At 41.5% G+C, this 25,056-nt stretch overlaps 1 protein-coding gene across 6 annotated transcripts; it reads left to right on the plus strand.

Moving 5' to 3' along the window:
* Positions 1 to 2,029: 2,029 nt before the first annotated feature.
* Positions 2,030 to 25,056, plus strand: SLC25A48 (solute carrier family 25 member 48). 6 transcript variants are annotated; one of them, XM_083488244.1, is made up of 9 exons: positions 2,277 to 2,312; positions 5,795 to 5,880; positions 11,513 to 11,556; positions 14,828 to 14,899; positions 16,017 to 16,269; positions 17,534 to 17,794; positions 20,805 to 20,938; positions 23,049 to 23,175; positions 24,479 to 25,056. In XM_083488244.1, exons 5-8 carry the CDS (start codon positions 16,038 to 16,040, stop codon positions 23,166 to 23,168), a joined length of 747 nt encoding a protein of 248 aa, XP_083344370.1. In that variant the 5' UTR covers positions 2,277 to 2,312; positions 5,795 to 5,880; positions 11,513 to 11,556; positions 14,828 to 14,899; positions 16,017 to 16,037; the 3' UTR covers positions 23,169 to 23,175; positions 24,479 to 25,056. The 6 variants fall into 6 exon arrangements, with proteins under 6 accessions (XP_083344367.1, XP_083344366.1, XP_083344368.1 ...); XM_083488241.1 differs by lacking the exon at positions 5,795 to 5,880 and having other exon boundaries at positions 2,030 to 2,312; positions 23,049 to 23,187; XM_083488240.1 differs by lacking the exon at positions 5,795 to 5,880 and having other exon boundaries at positions 2,030 to 2,312.

Genomic DNA, 25,056 nt, shown 5'->3' on the forward strand with positions numbered 1-25,056 from the left:
CCACTGTCCCAATAATGTGAAAAGCAAGCCTGCAGATCTAAGCAGTGTGTGCGTATAGTGAAATGTACACAGGAAGAAATTCAGCAGAAACAAAAGCCCCATATGGAATAAACATGTGAGGGTGGAAAAATTGTATTGCACCTGCTGGTCCAACCACTGGCTTTCATATGTTCACTTGAACCTAAGAAAGGAGTCTACATGTGATTCGGGGATCACTGATGCAAGCAAGGGTTGCAGGACATGTGTACTGACCCAAAGCACATACCAGATGAATGGGTGCAAGATCTGTCCAGGCATGTGGGCGAACAAACAGAGGATGCAGCAAGTATGATAAGTCCATATCCCAAAGGGATTGCTATCTAAAACAGACAATATTAAATAATAATAACAATATATAGGAAAAAAAGAATATTAAATAATTAGCTGAGCACTCCTTCTAGAAATACGTAGGTTGTTTCGTTGCAGCAAAAGGAGAAAAGAGACAACATAAAGGTGAATTGATTATGGCACAAACTTCCACATCCAAGTATCTATTGGAAATACCTTCCTGTCCATCGTTACATTTTGCTGGAAAAACAATTAAGAGCATAAGTAAGATTTCTGACTATCAACAACAATCCTCCTAGTGTTGATGGCTGGGGATGGGTGGGTATTAACAGAGGAGCAAGTATGCCCCACCCTAGCCTACTTGCCTCTTCACCAGCCTCTGCCAGTAGAGAAGAGCACTGCTGCTGGGGAGTAGGGGGCTCACTAAGCAAGCTTCACCGGCCAAGTGGGAATGTACCACTAGCAGCAACCCAGGGTGTTTCACAGCACTGGCAGCTTTGCATCTGCTGGATCCAAATCCTTGTAATCCCTCCACAGCCCTGATCCTCAGACTCCTCAGCTGGGCCAGCCTAGAGCTAGTGCAGCAAAAAATGTGGGGTGGGTGGGAAGTGTCCCCCACTCGCACTTTCTGCCTTGGCCAGCAGGAGTTGGCAGAGCTGCAGCTGAAGTGGTGGGTGCCAGACCCTCCCCAGGCCCCCACCAGGATTGCTTTATAGCTCAAAATGAAGCAGTAGCAACTCATCTGTGTTAAAACTAATGCTATTTAGCCTAAATTCTCTTTTGGCTAAATTTTCCTTCCTATTCATCCAGAGAATTCATGATGATCTTCTTGAGTTCTTCTGTTTTCAGGAGGATATTTAAGTTAAAGATTGTCAAGATCTTTGAGAAGCAGGGTGCTCTCATGTTTCTGTAACTGCTTAGTAATGTTCACCCTATGGATGAGGAGGTGAGATGACTTTCATTTCATCCCCGCAAATATCGCCGGCCACTTTGGGTTTCTTATACTCTGTCAGGTTGTGTAATTCCAGCTATATGCCCACCAGTGCCGGATTTACGTATAAACTAAACAAGCTATAGCTTAGGGCCCCACTCTCTTGGGAGGGGGGATTTAAAAGGGGGGGAAACCTGGATGTACATTTCCAAAATATAAGATTAAAAACAAATAAAATAAAACCTACATACAGCAACAGTGTTTTGTGTTGTGTAGGCTCCTATGATGTAAGTAATGGGCCCCACAATTGTTATTTGCACATTTGTTATGTGCAAATGGCTTTAGATAACAATTAGGTCCATAAATTACCATATAGCATATATTCAACACAAAAAACAGTGATAAATTGCTTGTTGACAATGGACAGCTGGACATATAAAGGGCCCCATTACCTTCAGTAGCTTAGGGCCTCATCAAGCCTAAATCTGGCCCTGATATCCACCCATACAATTGTACTTTTGGGTTGAAAACCAACACACACACACACACAGAGAGAGAGAGAGAGAGAGAGAGAGAGAGAGAGAGAGAGAGAACTTCCCTTTTTCAAAAGCAAAAAACATATATGTGAACAAAGCAACTTAGTTATTTGCATTTAATTGGTAACATATCCAGACTGTTTCTGTAGCCTTTGACTCTTGTGGCACTGTCCCTTTAAACTGGGTGAGTGTGATGTCACTGTGGGCTTTGAAGGCACTTTGGGAGAGACACAGTGTGAGGGGTTGGAATCAGAGTTGTTTCAGTTCTGTGGCTGCTGAAAGTTGTCAAAGAAACAAACTGCTGCAGTCACTCTGGGACACTGTGGGATGTGGAAAAAAACAGGCTGAAGGAGGCAGATTCAGATTCTCTTCTGTTGCTTGCTTGGTGCTGAAGGAGCTGAATGTGAACTGCAAACTGCCCAAGAATAAAACTGAACAGGACTGCTTTTTTAAAAATAATAATAATAATATTATGGGCAGCCTTCAGTTGGATGATTTTGTAGCTGGATGGGTAGGAGGTAAGTGACCCTTGTGGGGTGCTGTGAAAAAGGATCAGCAGAGGGGCACATATTTCGCTGAATACTAGTTAACTCTGAGCTTGGCTGATGGTACACATGACATTCTGTGTAAGTGTTCCATGTATGTTAATATGTCCAATTTTGGAAGAAAAGTTCTGAATTAAGCAGTATTCCTTGTGCCTCGCGAAGTTTTATCTACTTGTTATGGATATAAAGACCTATGAGTGTGTTTTTGTGTTTGTGTGTGTCAAAGGTAGCATACTCACACCCACAGGTAATGTATGGTTCAGATTTTTTTAAAAAAGTATACTTCTGAGTGAAATACCATTATTAGCATATCCTGAGTCAATTAGCTATGGAGACAGAGCCCGATGTTTGGACAGCTGGGACATTATGTTGGCCAGTCAAAATGCACCATTCATCCACTCCCTTGCCCTTCATGAACTCCAGTTCTTTCTAGAAATCCTGATAAGAAAATATGGATAATTGCCAGCATTTCCAGTCCACTTTGCTGCCTGTTTTCTGTGTGTGGACAAAAAGGCTGATTGCCTCCCCTCACTCTTCTTGTTCAGTTGGAACCAGAGGTACTGTAAGGCCCTACAAAAAAGAGATCATTTCCTTGGATTTCCTCTTCCCATGTAGCTCCCTATCCTCCATCAAAATTTGCCCTGGAGATGTGGGGGAAACATAAATACCAATGGGCTGGATTCATAGATCCAGCGGATTTCTGCTCGTTGAATGTTTCAGTTGATAGAAAGAGGGAAGCGAATTCCCCAAATTTATCTGCCAGCAGCCTTCTCCACAAAAATTGCATCAGAGGCTCAGAAGACTCCCTTCCCCCAAGAACACCATGTGAGGTAACGCGGGTAATTCGAACCCCCGACCTTCTGATCGGCGAGCCCAAGAGGCTCAGTGGTTTAGACCACAGCACCACCCGCATCCCTAGGGCATGAATAGGGGAAACTAAGTGAAAACCACCTTTCCCTCCTCTAACTGAGAGAGCTTCTGCTGGACTGAAGGCAGATCTGCAAAGAGATTGAGCCCTTCCAGGATGGAAGAACCCCTTTTGCAAATGGGTGGGCTCTGCTGGCTTCACGCCAGTTGTTTTTCCGGATTCCTATTGGGAATCGAACGGCAGTGCTTGCCACAATGGGCTACTAACAGTCCATGAGTAAATCCACACATACACGAAGCATTCAAAAGTGGATCTTGTGGTGACATGCACGGCACTGTACATTGATGGGTAAAATCTCTCATCAGCTCCCTTTTTTCTCAGAATTTACTAGCTCTTTGAGCAAGCATTTGGGAAAATCTCATCTGTTTTCTAAAAACGTGGACCACAGGAGCCACATGCACCCCAGGAGATCACCTTGTGGTTTACGATGGTGACATTTGCCATACATCCACGGCTACTGAGAGTGCAGATAGACAATTTGCCAGATCCCCCCCCCCCCGTAAAACTGTCGAAAGGAAACATTCTGGACAGGAAAAATTACTTTCTGTGCTTTTCTCACTGGAGGAATAGTCATGCAAAAAGTTGCTTCAATTTAATGAGCTCTTAATGCATTGCAGCCCTTGAGATGAAGCTGAAGAAAGGAACAGTCATAGCTCAGTGCTAGCAGAGCATCTGCTTTGCATGCAGTAGCTTCTAGGTTCAATCCCTGCCATCTCCAGTTTGGGCTGGGAATGTCCCCTGCCTGAGACCCAAGGGAGCTGCTGCCAGTAGACAACACTGAGCTAGACAAACCAGCAGCTTATGTTCCTAAGAGGAATCGGAAATACCGGTGTGTGTTTTTAGTAGAAAGGTCATATTGGGTAGGATGGGCTTTTGTCCCTCCAGTAATGGACAGTTGATTCAGTGAAGGCTTATGTAAGCAGAATGAAGTGAGGAAAGCAATTTTTGCATATTCCCTCTTCTCCCTGCATTATCTACCACCCACCCCTCCAAATCAGCCTGGTGAATTGGGGGACTCTTTCAACCATGTGAGAGGTGGCATGGGGGGTGAAGAGGGGAGGGCAAATTGGGATCGATATTCCCCTCCTTGTTCCATTGACAGGAGCCTCTGATGGATTAAAGAGCCTCCCCGTAGCAAGCAGCATAATGAGATACGACTAATGTATTCCCAAGAAAGGGACGCGGGTGGCGCTGTGGGTTAAACCACAGAGCCTAGGAATTGCCGATCAGAAGGTTGGCAGTTCGAATCCCCGTGACGGGGTGAGCTCCCATTGCTCGGTCCCTGCTCCTGCCAACCTAGCAGTTCGAAAGCACATCAAAGTGCAAGTAGATAAATAGGTACCGCTCCAGTGGAAAGGTAAACGGCTTTCCCATGCACTGCTCTGGTTCGCCAGAAGTGGCTTAGTCATCCTGGCCACATGACCCAGAAGCTGGATGCCGGCTCCCTCGGCCAATAAAGCAAGATGAACGCCGCAACCCCAGAGTTGGTCACGACTGGACCTAATGGTCAGGGGTCCCTTTAATGTATTTCTGAACCTTTGTTCTTGTGTTTACTGTATTTTCTAAGTTTGACACAAAGTAAGACCCTCCTGGAATGTATCAGGGATTTGTGGCTTTCTCCAGAAAGGAAATATGAAATGTCTGTGATAGCTTTGCAAAGTTTCATTGTTCCTGATCCTCCTTTGAGCCAAAAAGGGGGTTGGTCTGTCTTATCCCATGATTCTTTGTACTGTCTGAGGCAGAATATGCACATATTTTCCCCCTGTGCAATGTGAGAGCTTCCTCTCTTCATCAGGCCCTCATATGTTCATTAGGAAGATCATTGAATCTTAGAATTGTCGAGCTGGAAGGGAGCCCAAGGGTCATATTGGTGGTGGGTGATGAAAGGATTCTGCTTCACAGATTACAATGAAGCAGAGAACAGGAAGTGTGAGTGGCTTGTGCTTCCTTTGGCGCTCTCCACCAAGTCATAAGATTCTAAGTCACTGAAGAGATGAGTTATAGAGAAGAACAGGAGTACAGTCTTCCTTGTTTTCTTCTTTTGAGGAATTTCCCTACTCATTAGATTGGGTTGCCACATTCAGTGTTTGGCCCTCCTTCTCGGGCCTTGGAGACAGCCTTAGATCTCAGGTCCAACAGCTTCTCCATGGGCTTCCCCGCTCTCTCATACCCAATTCCAGGGCTTGTTCCTCATAATGATGTGAATGCTTGTGCTCTCTTGATATTGCCTGTTCGTGCCTTCCTGCTTTTAAGAGGTGCGAAGATGTATAGTACCGAATTGTAATCCTACCCCTTTCAGGAGAACCTGAGGTGACAGCCTCTTACTGTTATTTGCAGAATAAAAAATTCCTTCCAGTAGCACCTTAAAGACCAACTGAAGAATTGGTCTATCTGAAGAAGTGTGCATGCACACGAAAGCTCATACCAAGAACTAACTTAGTTGGTCTTTAAGGTGCTACTGGAAGGAATTTTTTATTTTGACTATGGCAGACCAACACGGCTACCTATCTACTACTGTTATTTGCAGAGTAAGAGTTCAGGCATGCAGGTGTCCCAGGAAAATGTATGAGATCTTCTGAAGAGGCTGCAACAATGTCCTTTAGTTTACCAGAAGTGAGCATAGAAGGAGGTTGGGGTGGAAGATGGACTGGGGGTGTTCCTGGTAACCCTGTTGAGTTTCTTAAGCAGGAGAATCATGTGCACCATCTTGAGCTCCTTGGGAGAAAATGTGGTATATATAAATCATAGAATTGGAGAGCTGGTCATCTAGTCCAACCCCCTGCAATGCAGGAATCTCAGCTAAAGCATGTAAATATGTAAATACATACATACATACATACATACATACATACATACATACATATGGCAAATAGAAAAGCCAGCTATCCCAGGTCTCTTGTTTTGCTAATTAACTCTTATAAGAAAGACTGTTAGTTACTTTGCAAAATCCTTGGAGTAAGAGAAATAAGGCTATTTTTCTCATTGCTTCTTACCCTAAGATGCATAGCTTTTGTAACACGTGTAAAATTCTTATATTTCACTTGATGAAAGAGTTAAGGAAGGGGGAAGTCTTCAAATTATAGCCTAATAGTGTGTGTGTGTGTGTGTGTGTGTGTGTGTGTGTGTGTGTACACACACACAGTGGTACCTTGGGATGCGAACAGGATCCTTTCCAGAGCCCTATTCGCATCCTGAACGGAACGTAAGACGTGTCTGCTTCTGCGCATGCGTGTGACGTCATTTTGACTGTCTGTGCATGTGCAAACGGTCACCGTGGAGCGCAACCCGAAAATACTTATCCTGAAGCATATTTATCCGAAGGTATGACTGTGTGTATGTGTGTGTGTATAGTGCCATGCTCATGCAACATCCTCTTCTGTTTTTCAATGGGCAAATGTTCATTTGGCAAATAGCACAGCCTGCCGTCTTGCTATTACCTCCCAAGGGAGCACATTTCATGGCCACCAGCCTTTCCAGCTGATTCTGTCCGGTGGCAGTCCCAGACACTGTAGTGGTTGTTTATACTGTAAAGCTGTAAAATGACAAGGTAATTAATGGTAAGGAAAATGTAAATGACCTGTCACCTTTACAGTAGACACAGGATCAGTTCTAATGAAGATTTACTAGCGGCAAATGTTGTTTACTCACATTACTAAAAATAAACACCAGTTGCACTGTGTGTACACATGTTAAAGAGGGATGGTCTGCCTTGCATGCTATCTTTCTAGTAAATGCACAACATGTTTACCATGCTAAAAAGATAACGTATGAGGAAGCTCTTAGGACCACTGAGTTGATGGCTGATGTAATTTAGCTTCTGTCCTCTATGCGGAAGAAAATGTAAACATTCTCTGTCCAATTTATCTGTTTAAAACATCATAAAATCATACAAGATCATTTACAGAGATTCTGAAAATTAGATAAACTTGTATGACAATAAAGAGACATAAATTATTATTATTATTATTATTAATACTTATTAATAATACTTATTAATAATACTTATTAATACTTATTAATTAATATTAATACTTATTATTAATAATAATAATAATACCCCGCCCTCCCCAGCCAAGGCTGGGCTCAGGGCGGCTAACAAGCAATAATAAAAACAAGTTTTTATTTTTATTTTTAAATGACAAATGGGTTGGATCATGAAATTCTGTGAATGGAGTTCCACTCTTGCAATGCTCCCTCTTATAGATGCATGGAGAGGCAATTTCCATTGAATGGCACTACAGTATATATATTTATATCTCCACTCATTAGTGCCTATTCACTGGGTACTTTATAAACACTTTCAGTCCCTGAAAATCTACTCTGGATAATTGGGGGATCCTTCAATCCTTCATGGAAGGTGGTATAGAAGCTTGAAGCAGAAAGGTGGGAAATTTGGCCAAAAAATAAAATAAATCACCTCCATCAGTGAGAGTCTCTGCTGGATCAAAGGCTCTCCAAGAATGGAAGATCAATTCTGAATCCAAAATTCTCTCTTCTATTCCACCTACAATTTTACATTAATTTTTTAAAAGAAAAAGGGTGGAAGAAGATTGTTACTTCATGTACAGAACTACTCATGTTCTCAGACTATGCTTAAACAATATAACAAGGAACAGTAACTGTTCAAATTTGGGCGAATGATAAAAGTATAGTTTTATAAGCAGGCGAGACTGCTTATGACCAATGGTCAATAAGGTGATTTCTGCAAGTGCTGTAGAGGGAAATGAGGGGCAGATAGCCCGGCCTGATCAGATCTAGTGATCTTATAATAGAATTCCAAGAACTGATCTTATTAACACCTTGTGATACAACCCAAGATCTCAGTGGTAGAGCATCTGTCCTGGACGCAGGAAACACCAGGTCCAATCCCTGGTGTCTCTATGTAGGGATGGAAAAGGCTTGTGCCTGACACCTTGGAATGCCATTGCCAGTCAGAATAGACAATCTTGAGCTAGATGGGCCATGGGTTAGATTCATTATAAGGCAACTTCCCTATGTTTCTAATAGATAAACAGAACACAATTCTTGCATAGAGAGAGCAACTATTGATTAAGTTTGGAACCTAAGGCTTGTATCCCATGTAGTGCTAGGTAGCTGCAGGGCCGTAGGAAAGGGGGGTGGGGGCCATCATGAAGAGGGGTGACAAATTATCAAGGAATAATTACTGCCCTACTAGGGCGGTTCATAAAAAAACTTTTCTTTTTAAAATGCCTGCTCCAAAGGTCTTATCTCACTGCACTAGAGATTATATAGCGACATATGAAATTTCATGCATATCAGTTAATATCTTGACCCTCCTCCACAAAAATAGCTGTTTACTCAGCCTTTTTCCTATGTCATGAAGGCTGAAATTTCAACAAAGCACGTGCCTTTGCTAGACTCTTTTCGGGCACCTGCTAAAAGCATTCTTCTTTAGGCAAGCATACCTAGATGCTTAGGAAGTTGAAGTAATTTTAATCTTAATATTTCAGCCTTTGTATGTTTTAAAGTAGGATTGTTCATTTTTCTTGATTTTATTGCTGTGGTATTTTTTTGTTTTTTGTTTTGGTAAACCACTTTGCAGGTTTTTTAAAATAAATTTTATTAAATAAATAAACAATAAATATAAATACAATAACACAAGCCAAAACACAATCCATTCTGTAGCTTTAAGTATCTGTCTATAGTTGCATACTTGTTATCAGAGGCTCAGAATCCACATTCCTTTGTAAGAAAATATGAAATAACGTAAAACCATTTTTGCAGGCAAAAAAACCCCAATCAATGTGGGGGGGCATGACAAAAAAATTTCCCCACCGGGTACCACCTGACCTTCCTACACCTCTGGGTAGCTGTCATAGAATCATAGAGTTGGAGTCATCCAGTCCAGCCCTCTGCATTGTCCCATTGGTGCAAGGATTTTTTTCCCCTCTCTCTTCCCACACCTCCTGTGTATGCCCTGTGCCCTCCCCCCAAAATCTGCTCTGGAGCATTGGGGGGAAATCCCAGAACAGATTTAGGGGGCATATAGGGGGAGGAAAAAAGGGAAAGCACCATTGCGCAAGTGGAAATCCTTGTGCTGACAGGATGGTTATGCAGCGCTATATTGGATACAGGCCTAACAGTTTCGAAACATTGGCAATATTTAGATCCTTGGTGGAAAGCAAGCCAAAATGCCAAGGTGCTAATTGCTTGGCTTTTCATCTAACAGCTAAGCTGTAGTTGCCAGATATCTCAGCTTGAGAATAACAACCGCAAATACTGATGGGTTCAAACTTGTCCTATAGATTGGTTGTCAGTACATCATCTGTGACTTACCTGGCTAATGACCAAAGACAAGAATGTTCATTTCCTCATCTGTATACTTAAATAAGTTTTGTCATAGCACTCGCTCAGAAAAGTTAACAGTATATTTGACTCCACCTTGGTATGTGCTAAAAGAAACACACCTTTGGTGCAGGAAAGTATAGGTAGCTTTCTCTGACTGAAAGTAACAATTAAGATAATTCATCACATATGACAAAAAACCTGAAAAGAAAGAGACAAAGGGTGGAACTAAATTTTACTCAGAATACTGAAATTAATGGGCTAAATTTGTGATGTTCATTCATTTCAGTGGGTTTACTCTGAGTAAAACTTAGTTGAATACCACCCTAAAACAGGAAACGGTTTCCAGATGGTTTCCAATAATAGTTGCCAATAAAGCTGATCAAACTAATTGGTTTCAAATTGGTAGGCAAATTCCTGCCCCATTTATTTACATTGGTTTAGCAATTACATTGGTTTCAATGTTAACCGAACCAAATAGCATGGTAACAATTGGGATCCTCGTCAATATTGTACTTAAAAACCTCCCCAGGAGCAAAATCCTCTCCTGGCACCTTACTTCACAGATGACGATGATGATGCATTAGATATTTTCCTGCTGAATGAGAAACAGGTGGGTAAGAGTTGAGAGTGTTAGCTCAGATTTGGCAGCCTCCTCCTCTTGCACAACTACTGTCTTATTGAAAAACTCTCAGAAATGCTCCCAAGTAAGTAAAAAAAACAAAAAATCTACACAAAACTGTCATTTATTTTCTCCATGAGAGAAATCTGAAAACTTAATTTATGTATGCATGTTATGCACGTCTTATCCATAGTATGTTTAATTATTTGTCTGTATTCTCAGTGTCTCCTGGCAATTTTGAGTCATCTTGATCTCAAATCGGGTGAACAATCAATTGGATGTAAAAATCAATGTTAAGGGTAAAGTTTTCAACACATCCTGACTTGTGAAAGAAAGCTTCAGAGAATCTTTCCAAATACATTCTGTAGATCACTTTTAGCACAAGTTGTGGAGGGTTATGGGCTACATAATTCCTCATAGGGAAAGTACCGCCTGGATAGGTGAACTGAAAATAGGCAATATTTAACTTCAGCTGATGGTCTGTAGTTATTTCATTCATGTATTTTTCATGGCATCCAAACAATTGTGCTCAGGAATATTTTTCTAGAAAAAGAGGTGCCAGAACTCATCATGAATCCCTCCCTCATTCTTCTGAGAGGTGCCAGAACTGAGTTCCTGTGAGTTCTCCCTGGAAAAAAAAAGCCCTGATTATGTTCTGACACACAGGTTGGAAATTGACGGCTCAGGATGCAACTCTAATCCTGGCAAGGCTTAACAGAGTAGTGGGGCCATTGCTGCATCCACAGCCCCACTGAGCATGGTGTCAAGGGTGAAGGGAAGGCTGATTGCTGCACCAGCCTGGAGATGACACAGGGAATGGACCCAGACTGGACCCTATGCTATCATGTGGCAGCAGTGGGGCTGGCCTGAGATCTATTCCAGAGCTTTGTGTTGCCTTCTGCCAATGGGGAACCCACCAGCAGCACTTTCACCCACCTGTTTGGTGGGCAGAAGGGTGGCTCTGTGCTAGAGATGGGGCATCACTCTGCAGACAGATGCTGGCAGAGATGGGCAGAGGAACCCTTTTATCCAGTCCAATCCACACCCCAGCCTGGTCCAGAGAAAGTACGGATTTGTACTGACAAGCAATTCCTCTGGGGTGCTTATGCAGCGACCATCTATGGTTCACATTGTTTTCTCAGCTTGCATAATTATGCTGGTGGGAGCTGACTAGGAATTTACAAAACAGAGAGGTTTGTCGTTTGTTCAGATGGCAGCTGCCCCCCCCCCCCCCCGGCCATGCTTTGAGGTAAACAACAAGATACGTTTTTAAAAAATGACTTGTTTTTTATTCATTTGTTTTATTTTAATCTCCAGGAGCTGCTGCTGTAATTGTGGGACATCCTCTGGACACAGTAAAGGTAAATAGTGTTGCGGTCGTTCTGAAATCAGTTTAGTATACCTCGGGTTACAGACGCTTCAGGTTACAGACTCCGCTAACCTCGGGTTAAGAACTTTGCTTCAGGATGATAACAGAAATCGTGCTCTGGCGGCACAGCGGCAGCAGGAGGCCCCATTAGCTAAAGTGGTACCTCAGGTTAAGAACAGTTTCAGGTTAAGAATGGACCTCTGGAACAAATTAAGTTCTTAACCAGAGGTACCACTGTATACAAAACAGAAAGAGATCATGTTACAGATAACATGGGTACTCTTTGTAGTGAGATACGTAGTAAGAATCTTGCACACCGTTCAGAGATTGAGGTGGTGTGCAACAGTGTGTGTGTGTGTGTGTGTGTGTGTGTGTGTGTGTGTAAGTGTAAAAGGACCCCTGGACGATTAATTCCAGTCAAAGGCGACTATGGGGTGTGGCGTTCATCTTGCTTCAGGCTGAGAGAGCTGGCATTTGTCCACAGATGGCTTTCTGGGTCATGTGGAAAGCCTGGGGCAGCATTTCACAAATGCATGAAACACCCCCATAGTTGTGTTTAGGGTTGCCACCTTTTCACTGACTCTGCTCTTATGTCTTAACTTCAGAGAAGTCACAGAAATATCAGTGAAGTTTTCTCCACATTTTACCTGCTTCCCCCCCCCCTGCTGTTAATTCACAGAAGCAGGACTAATTTAAAAATGTCAAATCCTAGCTATAATTGGCAGGAAGTTTAGTATCATACAGTAAAGAAGTAAGTTGCAGGTGTCTGTATGCTTTATGCCGGGGGGGGGGGGAGCCCATATGCCTTTTTTGTCCTGTCTTCAATGTTCAGTTCGATTTATTGTGTTTAGCGAGCAGTCACTATACACATAAAATTAGTAACAACAAGAATACTACTAATAATAGTGGTTTACATTTCTACTACCCGACCTCTACAGGATAAATCATTTCCCATTCCCCCTTTAAGTTTTGTTACACAAATCTGTAAAGTTCTAAAGGATAAATATATGTACCTCTCTACATCAGACAACAAAAAACAGATCTTTGCAAGAGATATCCTTCCCTTCTGCGATCTTAACAATGGGTGGATGCAATTATTTCTAAGGGCATAATAAAAAGGGCAAAAAGGGTTTCTGTAATGTGAGTCAGAAATGAAGGTCCATGTTATAGGAAACTGGTAGCTGCTCCATTTGGGAGATTCTTCTACAGATGGCCTACATTTGTGTGTTTGTTTCCGTGGCTTGAAAATATCCAGTGCTTTTTTTTTCTTAAAAAATGTTTAGGGGTACTCTCATTTTGACTCAAGAAAATCACCATTTCATAGTTCAAATTGGGAAAAATAAATACAGTAAATGGACAAAAGTACAAAGATTCACAAAATGTTTAGGGGCATGTGTACTCCTGCGTCCCCCCAGAAAAAAGCACTGAAGATATCTAAAGAGAAGCCACTGTGACTGCAGAAAGCACCACCAGAGTTCAGCTCCTGATTCAGCATGCCACTGTGAACATTATACCATGGATTTGCCATGCTGCAACCCACAGAGCCCTTGGATGCACACGGATGGCGCTGTAGGTTGCAAAGAAGCCCTGATTGTCCATGTGAGACTCGGCCCTGAGACTGGGAGTCTGCTCCAACCTTGGTTTACAGCCTTGTCCATTTTACGATGCAGAAGATGCTGCCTGTTGTCAGGGCCAGGATATTGCAGGAGACTGTTCCAGCGTGTAGCAAGTGCCGTCTTCCCATCAACAGGGTTGTGGCTGTGCATGCTTGGAGGGTTTGAAAGCGAGAGGCGTCAAAGTACAGTGCTTGGCTGAATGCTCTGCCCCCTCCTTCCTGTTGTTGCTGTGCCAGAGCACTAATCGCATTTGTGTGTTTACAATTTGTTGTGCCGTCCATGAAGCAAGCGTCGAAGGAATATGTGCCTTCCAGTTCTGGCAAATGGATTGTTTCATACTGTCGCTGCTGGTAGTGCGTGCCGCGAGCCGACAATAGGTCTTGTGGGAACATTTTTGCTACGTTTCCTACATTTGCTTGAGCACAGCCAAGAAACAAGCAACGCATCTTTCAAGGCTTAAAAGACAACTGTCAAGCTGGCACCTTCTTTGCCCTTGGATCTGGATGCAGCAGGGGAATAGCAACGAGGCAGCTTTGTTGCATTCCCAAATCAGTGGGGGGAAGGGAAAGGTCTTAAATGGTGAATGGAGAAGTGGAGTCATAGAGTAATTCAGTATTTACTGATGAACATAGCAAAGGCGCATCCTGAAGAATAGGGGGGTGAGAATGGGGAGCCGTGAGGAATAGCTTGGTGCATTGAATGTGGATTATGTTCCAGTACATCAGGTCTCTTCAAATTAACAAGTAAGCCATGTAGGCCGTGCTCAGAGGGAGTACTTTGACAAAACTTTAAACCCCATGAGAGATCTGCCAGCCAGAGGGCTGATTTCAGTGAACAAGAAATTAATGTGATGGTCAGTGAATAAAAGGAATTTGGAAGGTAGCTTAAGCAAGCATGACCTGGATTTTAATGTAGCTAAACCAGATTGCTCTTATGGTTTGTGTCTGTGTATGGGTAGGTATGGGATTCAGCTTTCGCTTAAAGCCAGACAGAGACACTTAAGTGCAGCCCAGCACACTAGTTTTTGATGAGTCCTTGAGTAACAGATCTGTTAAATGATATAGTATAATTAACCAAGCAAATAATAAAATAAATAAGTGAAAAAGTAAAAGATTGTGCTAAGTTCCACATGTGCTGTCTCCCTCTCTCTCTCTTTTACTTTCTGGTAAGGCAGTAGTTAGCCTGGTATTCTATAAAGAATTTAAATGCTATTTCCCATACTGATGAATCTGTACAAGATTCATTCTCATAAATAATATAGGATCCTCCCCAATTTTTGTACTCTTTTTTGCCAAAAATAAATAATTTTATCCTACAATGTAGCAGTATATAAATCTTTTATATTGTAAACTGTCCTGTGTTCCTCAGATGAAGGGCTCTATAGAAGTAGTGGTAGTAGTAAATACGGTAATTCCTACATTCAAAATATGTTGACAATAGGGGCTTTAGATATCACATTGTGGTTAGAACTGCTTCGGGTAATGCATAGACTGGACAGAGAGCATGATTTGTTGCCCTGATTTTTCTTTGGAACAAAGCAAGAATTATAGTCAAATAAAAGTAGACATTGTTTGTAAAGCATGTGCTCTCGATTAATTGGAAACACATTTCTTTCTGTTTAATTTCATAATTGTGTTCTTTCTGCAGACTCGCTTACAAGCTGGACAAGGCTATGGAAACACATTTAAATGTGTTCTCACTGTCTACAGGAATGAAGCTGTAAGTATATATTTTTGTCAGAATACACCATGACAACTCTAGATTTGAAGAGGCCCTCAGCATAGCAGCCTCCGATCCTATCCTGCTAGTGTCTCCCCTACCCACCTGCTCACCGTGGCAGCCATAGCTGCTGGTGGGTGTTAGTGGCAAGCAGCAGTGTTGGTGATCAGAGTGCCAAAAAAGGGTGCCGAGCAGCGTTTGACCCAAGCAGGACATACCAGGTGCTGAAACTGTCCTTGGAATATACAACACTAAATGGATCAATGGTTTAATTTCATGTAAGGCAACTGGCTCATGATTCTGCTAACCAACATGGCCCATTCTGTGGTGACTTGAGACAGGGCCTTCTTGGTGGCAGCACCCAGATTGGACAGTTCCTTCCCTGAGAAAGTGTGATTGTCCCACACACTGTCAAGTTTGCAATATCAGGTAAAAAGATTTTTTGTTGGAGATATGCTTTTCATCCTGGGTCTTAACAGTGTTATAGCTCCACTGCTGCATACCCTCCAACATTTCTCCAATGAAAAGAGGGACGTCCCATTCCATAATGATAATTTTACTATTTATACCCCACACATCTTACTGGGTTGCCCCAGCCACTCTGAGCAGCTTCCAACATATACAAAAATGCAATAAAACATTAAACATTTTGAAAAGCTTCCCTGTACAGGATTGCCTTCAGACGGCTCAGGGGTCGGAGAACTCCAAACCCTCCAACATTTCTCCAACAAAAATAGAGATATCCTAACATACCCTCCAACACTTCTCCAATGAAAATAGGGACATCCTAAGGAAAAGTGGGACATTCCGGGATCAAATCAGAAACCAGGACAGCCTCTGTATATCAGGGATGTCCCTGGAAAATATGGACACTTGGAGGGTCTGGTGCTGTTTGATGTCATTATTTTAGTTGTGCTGTTCTTAAATGTATTGAGTTACCGTGTACAATTGCTGCACTTGTTCTTGTATTGCTCAGTATCAAGAGGAAGGAAGGTTGTTGTGGCTTTTTTTAAGTCATCATTCTTGTCTTATCTGGGTAAAACTGTGATTTTAAAGCTTTCTGGAAGGGAACAATCATACACATTCTTATTCACATCCAACTTTCTTTCATCTGCAGGTGGCTGGGTTCTTCAAGGGAATGTCTTTCCCACTAGTTAGCATTGCTATCTACAACTCAGTGGTATTCGGTGTATTTAGCAATACCCAAAGGCTCATTAGCCAACAGCGCTATGGGAATTCTCACCATCCTCCATCACTTGCGGACTTGGCTTTAGCAAGCATGGCAGCAGGGGCTGTTTCAGTTGGAATTGGTGGTCCAGTTGATCTGGTAAAGATAAGGCTGCAGATGCAGACACAAACATTTATTGCAGGTAAAAGAAAATCATTTTTTTATTTCTTTTTAATCTTCTGTGTTTCTAGCTTATGCTTTATCCCAACTTATAATGATATGTCAGTGGTGTTATAACTAGATATGACCAACATATATGGCTCAATCTTATATATAATTTTTTTTTACTTTACCATGTGTTCTCATATGTGTAGAATGAAGTATACCTAATACAACTCTCATTTATGGACCAAAAAAGTTTAAAATGCTTCTAATTGCAGATGGATAAATAGTTCGCCGCATGAAGGTGCAAAGATTCTTCAGAGTCCTGACTTCAAATTATGTGATGGAAAACATACAGTGGATAGAAGCGATATTGTGACGCTCTAATATGAGTGGAGAATTTCTCTTGCTCTTTAATTTCCAAACTTTGAGCTACAGAGAACTACACAAGCAAAAAACAGTATCCGCCACAGTATTGTTTTATTTATTAAAGCAGAAAACAAATAGAAAACAACAGGTTTTTTATAAGCTGTTAAGGCCAGAACATGAGTATGACAAAGAAAATCTGAATGTATTGTACAGCTCATTTTGAAAAGTGAGCTGTTGTTGAAATGAAAAGATTACCATCAAAGCTGCAGGCAATTTTCCTTCCTCCTTTTTTTGCCATTGATGTCAGTTTTCTCCCAGTGTAATATTACAGAGGGATGTTCCCAAAACTATTTGTCCTACAGGCAAACCGCATCGCGTTAGTCACATGTTTAAATTAGTGTGATTAGCACTTAATCTGACCAGTTGTATTTTAGAGAGCAGTTTCGGGGGCAAAAGGCAGACCAGGAAAGGATAATTGGCAGCAAAAGTTGGAATAGAACCAGAATGGGAGCAGGTTCCAGATTAAGGTTCTGCAGTGCAGATACTTTTTATTCAAAACAAGAGCAGCTGGATCAAACACTTTTGTTAAATATGAAAGTTGTTTGGACCTTAAATTGCAATCCCAAGCACCAGAGCCAGCACTGGGTTTGTAGGTAAGGTGCCCCCCCCACCTTCCCAGAACCACCTGGGAAGAATCATAGAGTTGGAAGTGACCCTGAGGATAATCTAGTCCAACCCCCAGCAATGTAGGAATGACAGCTAAATAATCCATGACTTGTGGCCAGCCAACCTCTGCTTTAAAACTTCCATAGCAGCTTTTAGTCAGACAGAGATTGTCAAAACAAAAGAAGGAACATAAAGGAAACAGACATGGAAAGCGATGTTCTGAAGAATACTAGGTAACTTGATACTAAGCATGTTTTTCCTTGCTCCAGCAGCCAACCTAAACCTGAAGCACAGAGCGGCTGGCTTTTCAGTAGAGACTGCTTACAGAGGTCCAGTTCACTGTGTTGGCATGATCCTTCGGCAGGAGGGTTTAGGGGGATTGTACCGTGGTTCTTCTGCCATGATTCTGAGGGATATTCCAGGATATTGCTTATACTTCATCCCTTACACGTTACTTTGTGGATGGATCACTCCAGATGGATGCCTTTCTCCGAGTCCCTTTTCTGTGTGGATGGCCGGTGGCATTGCAGGTATGTCCATTTCTGTTCTCCTTCACCAGAAATGATGCTGTCTAGAGGCTTGATTAAATTTGAGCTCATTTATTCATTCCTAACATGCTTTTTTCTGTAGTGGTGGCAGTGTTAGTGGTAGCCCTAGAAGTGTTTTAAATTGAAGACATATTTCGTTTATTTTTCACATAAGTTGCTCCTAGGATTGCCATCAGTATTTTGAAAAGCTTTAATGTGCTTATCTATTATACAAACATGCACACTGTGCAGGGAGAGGCCCAGAAAAATCTGTTATTACTGTGCAATGCACTGGCCAGTGTGCATAATTTAGCAGCTGTGTGCTGTGGCTGATGTTGGACAAGGCAATGAGGTGCCTGGCTGGCTGCCTCCTTCCACTTGGTGGCACATGCCTTTTGAACAGTAGAGTCACAGTGGAACGGAAGAGAAAAGGTGACGAAAACAGGGCACACAGTCAGAAGAAGCTGATATCTGACTGACACCTTGAGTCCACCAGTCAAGCCAAGCTCATCTCCCCTTAAGAATGAGCTAGCTCAGTCTCACTCATCTGCTTGGTGCCTGCCTAAGTCCAATAATTTAGTTTTAATTATTTAGTTGGATTTCTATACTGCTTAATCAGCCACAGCTCAAAGTGGTTTACATGGTTACTTCGAAAACCTCCTTCTAACAACAAAGGGACACGGCAAAGGAATGGTCTCCACAATATACAAACTACTGCTCCAAAACCCCACAGACCCCCTTGATGTAATTAAAAAACAATGGGAGGACAACATAGACTATGAGATTAACCCCACCCAGTGGACTAGAATGTGGTCTAAACCTCCCTTTAAATCCATATCAGCGATAAGGAAAGGACTCACCCTGAAACTCACTTACAGATGGTACCTAACACCATGGAAACTGATGCTAATACGCCCAGGAACCTCACCAAAATGCTGGAGAGTGTGCACCTCCACAGGAACATACCGCCATATGTGGTGGAAATGTCCCAAAACCTGGACATCAATCATACAAGAAATATGTGAAATAACTAATCAAGTATTAGAAGTCACCCCAGAACTGGCCCTACTAAACATCTTCCAAGATAATAATGCCCACTCACATCATAAAGAGCTCATAACCCACCTACTCTCAGCAGCCAGAAACATCATGGCCAGACACTGGAGAGACCTGTCAGGAGTAAACATGGACCATTGGTATCAAATAGTATGGGAAACAGCCTTATTAGAAAAGCTAACCAATACCCCGAAACTGACATGGGGACAAATAGAAGACGCCTTCACCCCGGTTTGGTTCCCCTTTATCACATACACAGCCCAACAAGACAACAAGAAGAATCCCCTGACAGCATACGAATCAATCTGGCTAACCTGATTAAAAAATACACACTCACACCCCACTCACACACAAAAACAATTCTCACTACAGCCAACCAAAGACAACCACCCAAACCCTTAGCCACACCCAATCTCTCTCACCACCAAGGAAATACAACAAGTGGAGAGTAATAGAACCCATACAAGTAACGCTGACACAACCCCTCACACACGCTAAGTAGAATAATAGAAGCATAACCACCCCACCCCACTCACCACTCCCACTCCCCCACTTCCCCCCTTAATTTTTTTCTTCTTTTTCTAATTGTTTGAACCAATTCATAAACCAAGAATTTATACATTGATCACTAATAATGAAACATATGTTTTAGATATTTTCCCACATTTATTGTGCTGTTTATGTGATATACAAATGACGTGAGAAAACTTGGTATGCTTGTTTGTATATTATTATTCTTGTTTATAAAACCCAATAAAAAAGTGGTTTACATGGAATACAGTGGTAGGAATTCAACATTTCGCTCTTCTCAACATTCTGCTAGTGCAAAAATTTCCGCTTGCCAGAAGGAACAATCCTTCTCTCCTCTCCACCATGAGAGATGGGGGGGGGGTTCTTCTGATCAGCCAGAGTGGTTTTGGGGGGAAGCTTGAGCTTTGAGGGAAAATCCCAGAACAGCAGAGAGCAAGGATTGCTCCATCTGGCAAGCTGGCATTGAATTCCTTCCTATGCATTTTTATGAGCATGGATTTTTCATTGTAAACCACCCTGGTAATTTCTGTAGAAGGATGGAGCATCATTTTACTTAGAAAATATAGTTTACTCCGCTGTTGGCTCTCTGTTACTGAAGAACAGAGGCCCAGCTGAAGTAAGTAAGCTAAGTGACAATTCCAGCACATTAGCACCATCTCACTTGAAGACAAAGTAGTTGCCAGTTAACAAGAAGAGGACCTCTAGAACAGGCATAGGCAAACTCCGGCCCTCCAGATGTATGAGACTACAATTCCCACCATCCCTGACCACCGGTCCTGTTAGCTAGGGATGATGGGAATTGTAGTCCCAAACATCTGGAGTTTTCCTATGTCTGCTCTAGTATTTCACAACACTGACACCATCTCAAGTCACTGTCCTGTAAAAACACATTTAGCCCAATGTGAAAAGCCCCAGATTTAACTATAGCAAGCAATCCATATTTATGAAACTGTAGTGCATTAACATTTCACAACAAATACTACATTCAAAACTCTGCAGTTCTTAAATGTCACCTCTTTTTAGTACTGAACAGAGAAACACTTAGGAGAAGGGGGGCAGAATAAGTCATTGAATAAAATAGGTCAAAATCTACTTCCTGAAGTGTCTCACTTCCCTGCTGTAGCAAGAAACGTTGACAAGCTTGTCTGAAGCAGATGAGGTAATTTTAAATGGCAAGCTAGGGCCACTTCAGAAGCGGATATATTTGTTATTAAGTAAAAGTACACCCGTCTGCCATTCAACAAACAATGAGCATGTTGTATTTAGACAAGCAAGCCAAGTACCATTAGCTACCAATCTTAAGTTACATTTCATATTCTAGCATATTTTTTATAGCTTGACTCCTAAAGACAACTACCATTCTCTTCGATGAAGGTGCTCAGAAGACCTTTTGTATTCATATATAATACTTTCCCCTTTTTCATAGGAGCAATATCTTGGGGAACAGCCACTCCTATGGATGTTGTCAAGAGTCGCCTTCAAGCTGACGGGGTTTATTTGAACAAATACAGAGGAGTCATTGACTGTATCTCCCAAAGTTACCACAGTGAAGGTCTAAAAGTAAGCACTATCAAAATACTAAATATCAGGAAATAGGTAACAAGTTGCATGTGGGTCTATTGTCCCCATGGCAGCCCTTATTTACAACTTAACTAGCACAGTTATGCATAATGAAGAAATGGAATTCAAGTCCAAATGGCCTTGAATATCCATGATAACCATCTTCTGCCTCCAGTAAATGGGGCCTACCCATTTTTTTTATTTTCAGGGCCCACCTTATTTCTATGATTGTAAGCTGTTTTTAACATGGTGTTTTATTTGCTGTAACTCACTATAGGACCTTTGAGTGGGGGTGGGGGGGTAGGTAATTAATAATATTACTGGCCAAGCTGTGGTGGCAGACTGCACATCGCCCATTCCCATGGACCATAATTTTTACAGACATTCTTTTGCCAAGTGAAAAATGTTGCCTCATGCCACTTGAAAATCATGCAAACTAAAGAATTACGGCTTGAAGTTTTGCTCATTAACCATTGTTGATCATGGAGCTGTTTATATCTGATAAGAAACCACTAAACAAGGCTAGCTAGTTGTTCTGGTCAATATGAATTATCCTCATTTTGTGATGAGGGAAGCAGGCACGTGGAATGTCAGTACCAATAAATCAGCACTTGCTTATAGATGATTAAATCCTGCTATCTCAGCACTTACCTCAATCATCATCATCCTGTTTATCTCAGCTCATCAGCCTTAGGATGCTGCCATGAATATTCCCACTGCCAATTTATATTGCCTGCAGCCACCCACAGCTGTATAAACAGATATCATCAGTGGGAAAAATATCACCCCAGACAACTCCTTGTTGTCTATATGGCATCCCAATTGTGGAAACTTCTCCTTCTGAAGTTTGCTAGCCTAATTTATTTATTTTCCAGTGCCAGGTGAAGACAGTTCCCTTTCCCCAGTCTTTCGGATAGGCCTTCTGAATATCTGAGATCCATATGACGGATGGGGGTGCTGATATGTTTTTAAATGTAATTTTCATATTGCGTTTTATACTGTTGTGACTTTCCCTGTGATCACTTATGATGAGGGGTGGAATATTGATTTGTTTAATTTATTAAATAATAATTTATTATTTATACCCCACCCATCCCCAGCCACCCTGGGCAGCTTCCAGCAAAATGTTAAAATACAATAATTCATCAAATATTAAAAGCTTCCGTAAAGTAACCTGGACACAACACTGCTCACTGACCAGTCCTTGTATCCATTTCAAATATATATATATTTAAAAATCATCTTTTAAAAAATAAATCACTTGGGGGGGGAACAACCTTGTTCAAATTCCTTTTGGCTCTATGCCTAGAAACATAAAAGCACAAAAGAGAAAACCATCAGTGAGAAGGACAGACATGTGAGGAAATATTCTCCTGAAATCCATTGTCATGGACTGGCTGGATGCAGAAGATTTGTGGAAGGCACCAGCCAGGCAACCCCCAACAGAACCACATGGGGAGGAAGGCTCAGAGACAGGGGATTGGTGGTGGAGCAGCAATGAGTGGTCAGAGGAAGAAGGAGTAGTCTGGGAGGAGGAGGAGGCAACAGGAGAAGTGACAGGGTTTAGTGAGTAGGAAGAGTCTGAGATGGATTGCTGTTCAGACTCTGAGGCTGCAGAGGAGGGGGGGTCATTTACAGTGCTGGATTTACGTATAAGCTAAACAAGCTATAACTTAAAGCCCCACTCTTTTGGGGCCCCCAAGATTTCTTAAAGAAAAAGAAAACTGGATGTACATTGCCAAAATATAAGATAAAAAACAAATAAAATAAAACCTACATACAGAAACAGTGTTTTCTGTTGTGTATATTAGGTCCGTAAATTACCATATAGCATATATTCAACACAGAAAACAGTGACAATTTGTTGTTGACAAAGGACAGCTAGACATATAAAGGGCCCCATTACCTTCAGGAGCTTAGGGCCTCATCAAACCTAAATCTGGCCCTGGTCATTTATCAGTTATCACAATCCTTTTAGAACATTAATGAGAAAACCAGAGTCTCCTGATGTCTAATTCCCATTTGTTAGGTCCTATCCCAATTCTGTTATGTCCAAAATACAAATTGATAAGCTCTTTTGATGTAAACTTTCCTTCTTTGTTCTTAACAGGTCTTTTTCAGGGGCCTTACAGTGAATGCAGTGCGAGGATTCCCAATGAGTGCTGCCATGTTTCTTGGATATGAACTTTCACTCAAAGCTCTAAGAGAACAAGCAGAAGCAAATCCTTGAATTCCAGGTCAGCTGCATGGCAGTGTTTCGAGATTTCATGCCTTTTCTGTCTATACAGCTAGGGAATTATTGCAACACCAAGGTAGACAGTGATGCTGCATATATTTATTTGAAGGCAATTTCCACTTAAACCAGTTAAAAATACTTTCACATAATTGTTAAAATCCATCACAGACTTGAATGCTCTCCAGCACATTAAAATCAATGTAAAACCAATTAAAGTTGTATTCCTGCATGGTCTGCCTTGAGAATGAGTCTCATTCAACTCATTGAAGTTTACTTCTAGGCATGTGTGCATAAGATTAGACTTTAAATGAACCAGATTGGCTAGGAATTGAGGAAAAATTCAATTTAGCACTTATGTAAAGTCAAATCTACCAAATATGCACTTTTTGAAGCAATATATGAACCAAGACACACATTTGCAGTACTCTGAAATTTGTGATGAAGTTCTTCACCCAAACAATATTTACAGCAATTCATATATTAGGGGAAAGTATGCATAACATGAAAATATTAGTGAAAATTACATCAAAAAATGCATTACAGTAGGGGAAATTGCTTACAAAAAATGGTACATTGGTCAAAACTACATATAAAAATATTTTAATTCGGAGAAATTTGCATGAAAATTGACTTTTTGTGAGGATTTCTTTTTTTAAAATCTCAGATTGCTGGAAAATGTGGAGAACGTAATTTAAGATTTGAAAATGAGATATGGAGAGAATTAAAATTGACAGATCCTTCGACCCCTTAACCTTTGTGTTTGATTTTTGCCACTAAGTCCACCATTCCCTCATTTTCAGACAGAAGCACCATTCTTTATATAGCTAAAACTGCACTGTGCACACACAAGAGGGCAGTATCAGCTGGCATGAGAGAATCCCAATCTTTGCAGAAGTAAAAATAAATAAAAAATAGTGGAGGAAGCAAAACCCAAATAGCCATAGTGTCAGAACAGTGGTCTTACCCTACCTATTGTCAACACTGACTGGTAGCACCTGTCCAGAGTTCCAGATGGGTCTCACCCAGCCTGACACAGCATAGTTCTGGTCTGGGAGTAGCTTACTCAGAACGGGCCCATCCAGTAGATCTGTTGCAAGAATATTGGCCATGTTTCTGGAAGTTGGTTTTGACTTTTCCAAGAAACTAGTTTAAGCTTTATAAGCTCTTAAACATTCGCAACCAGTTCAACCAGAGATGATGCAGGAATTCCAAAAATTGGTACAATGCCAATGTCTCCAAAATGTTGCTGTATGTAGGGAGCTTGTGGGATTGCTTTTCTGATGACTGTTTCTTTTGATCCTAAGGGAACTTCTGTACTTGACCATTGCTTTCGCTTCCTGAACCAAATCAACTGCACGGCCTTGATCAGAAACTTGATTTTACCAACATGGAAATATGAAGTGAAGAAATTTCATCAGAGAATGTTCTGTTCACGATGAGTGGTTTTTGATATGGTACATGGACTGAAGAGTTTCGAGGATGGATCACCTGAATTCTCATTCAAATCCTCTCTCTTCTAAATGTTTTGTTCTAAAGACAAAAGCAATTTTAACATGCACATGGTTGTCTGGCAATGATAAAAAAACATTTATTGGTGAAGTAAGAGTGCAACTTGTTCTGCTGGGAAACGGCCACAGATGTCACTTTCTAGCACCATCAGTAGGTAGTTAATTGTGGTCCTTGAAGAATCAAAGAAAATATATTCCCGTGTACTCAAACTGTCTTCCTGTTTGTTGCCATGTGACTAGATACTTTATCCATTGTAAGACAAGAAAGAATGTAATAACCTCATGAAGAGTTTAAGCATTTATGTAGCAAATTTACACTTGTGATTCTTTTCCCCCATCCCAAATGTGATAAATATGATAAAATTATTTGTACT

This window comes from Podarcis liolepis (genome assembly GCF_965112155.1).
Source record: "Podarcis liolepis genome assembly, chromosome: 2".
Lineage (NCBI taxonomy): Eukaryota > Metazoa > Chordata > Lepidosauria > Squamata > Lacertidae > Podarcis > Podarcis liolepis.

What these genes read in the sequence shown, in the direction of transcription:
- SLC25A48 (XM_083488241.1), top strand. Translation starts at nt 2,267, where the DNA reads ATGGGCAGCCTTCAGTTGGATGATTTTGTAGCTGGATGGGTAGGAG. An exon ending in ATCCTCTGGACACAGTAAAG is followed by an intron (nt 11,557 to 14,827) that starts GTAAATAGTGTT and finishes TTCTTTCTGCAG; the next exon opens with ACTCGCTTACAAGCTGGACA. An exon ending in GATGGCCGGTGGCATTGCAG is followed by an intron (nt 17,795 to 20,804) that starts GTATGTCCATTT and finishes CCTTTTTCATAG; the next exon opens with GAGCAATATCTTGGGGAACA.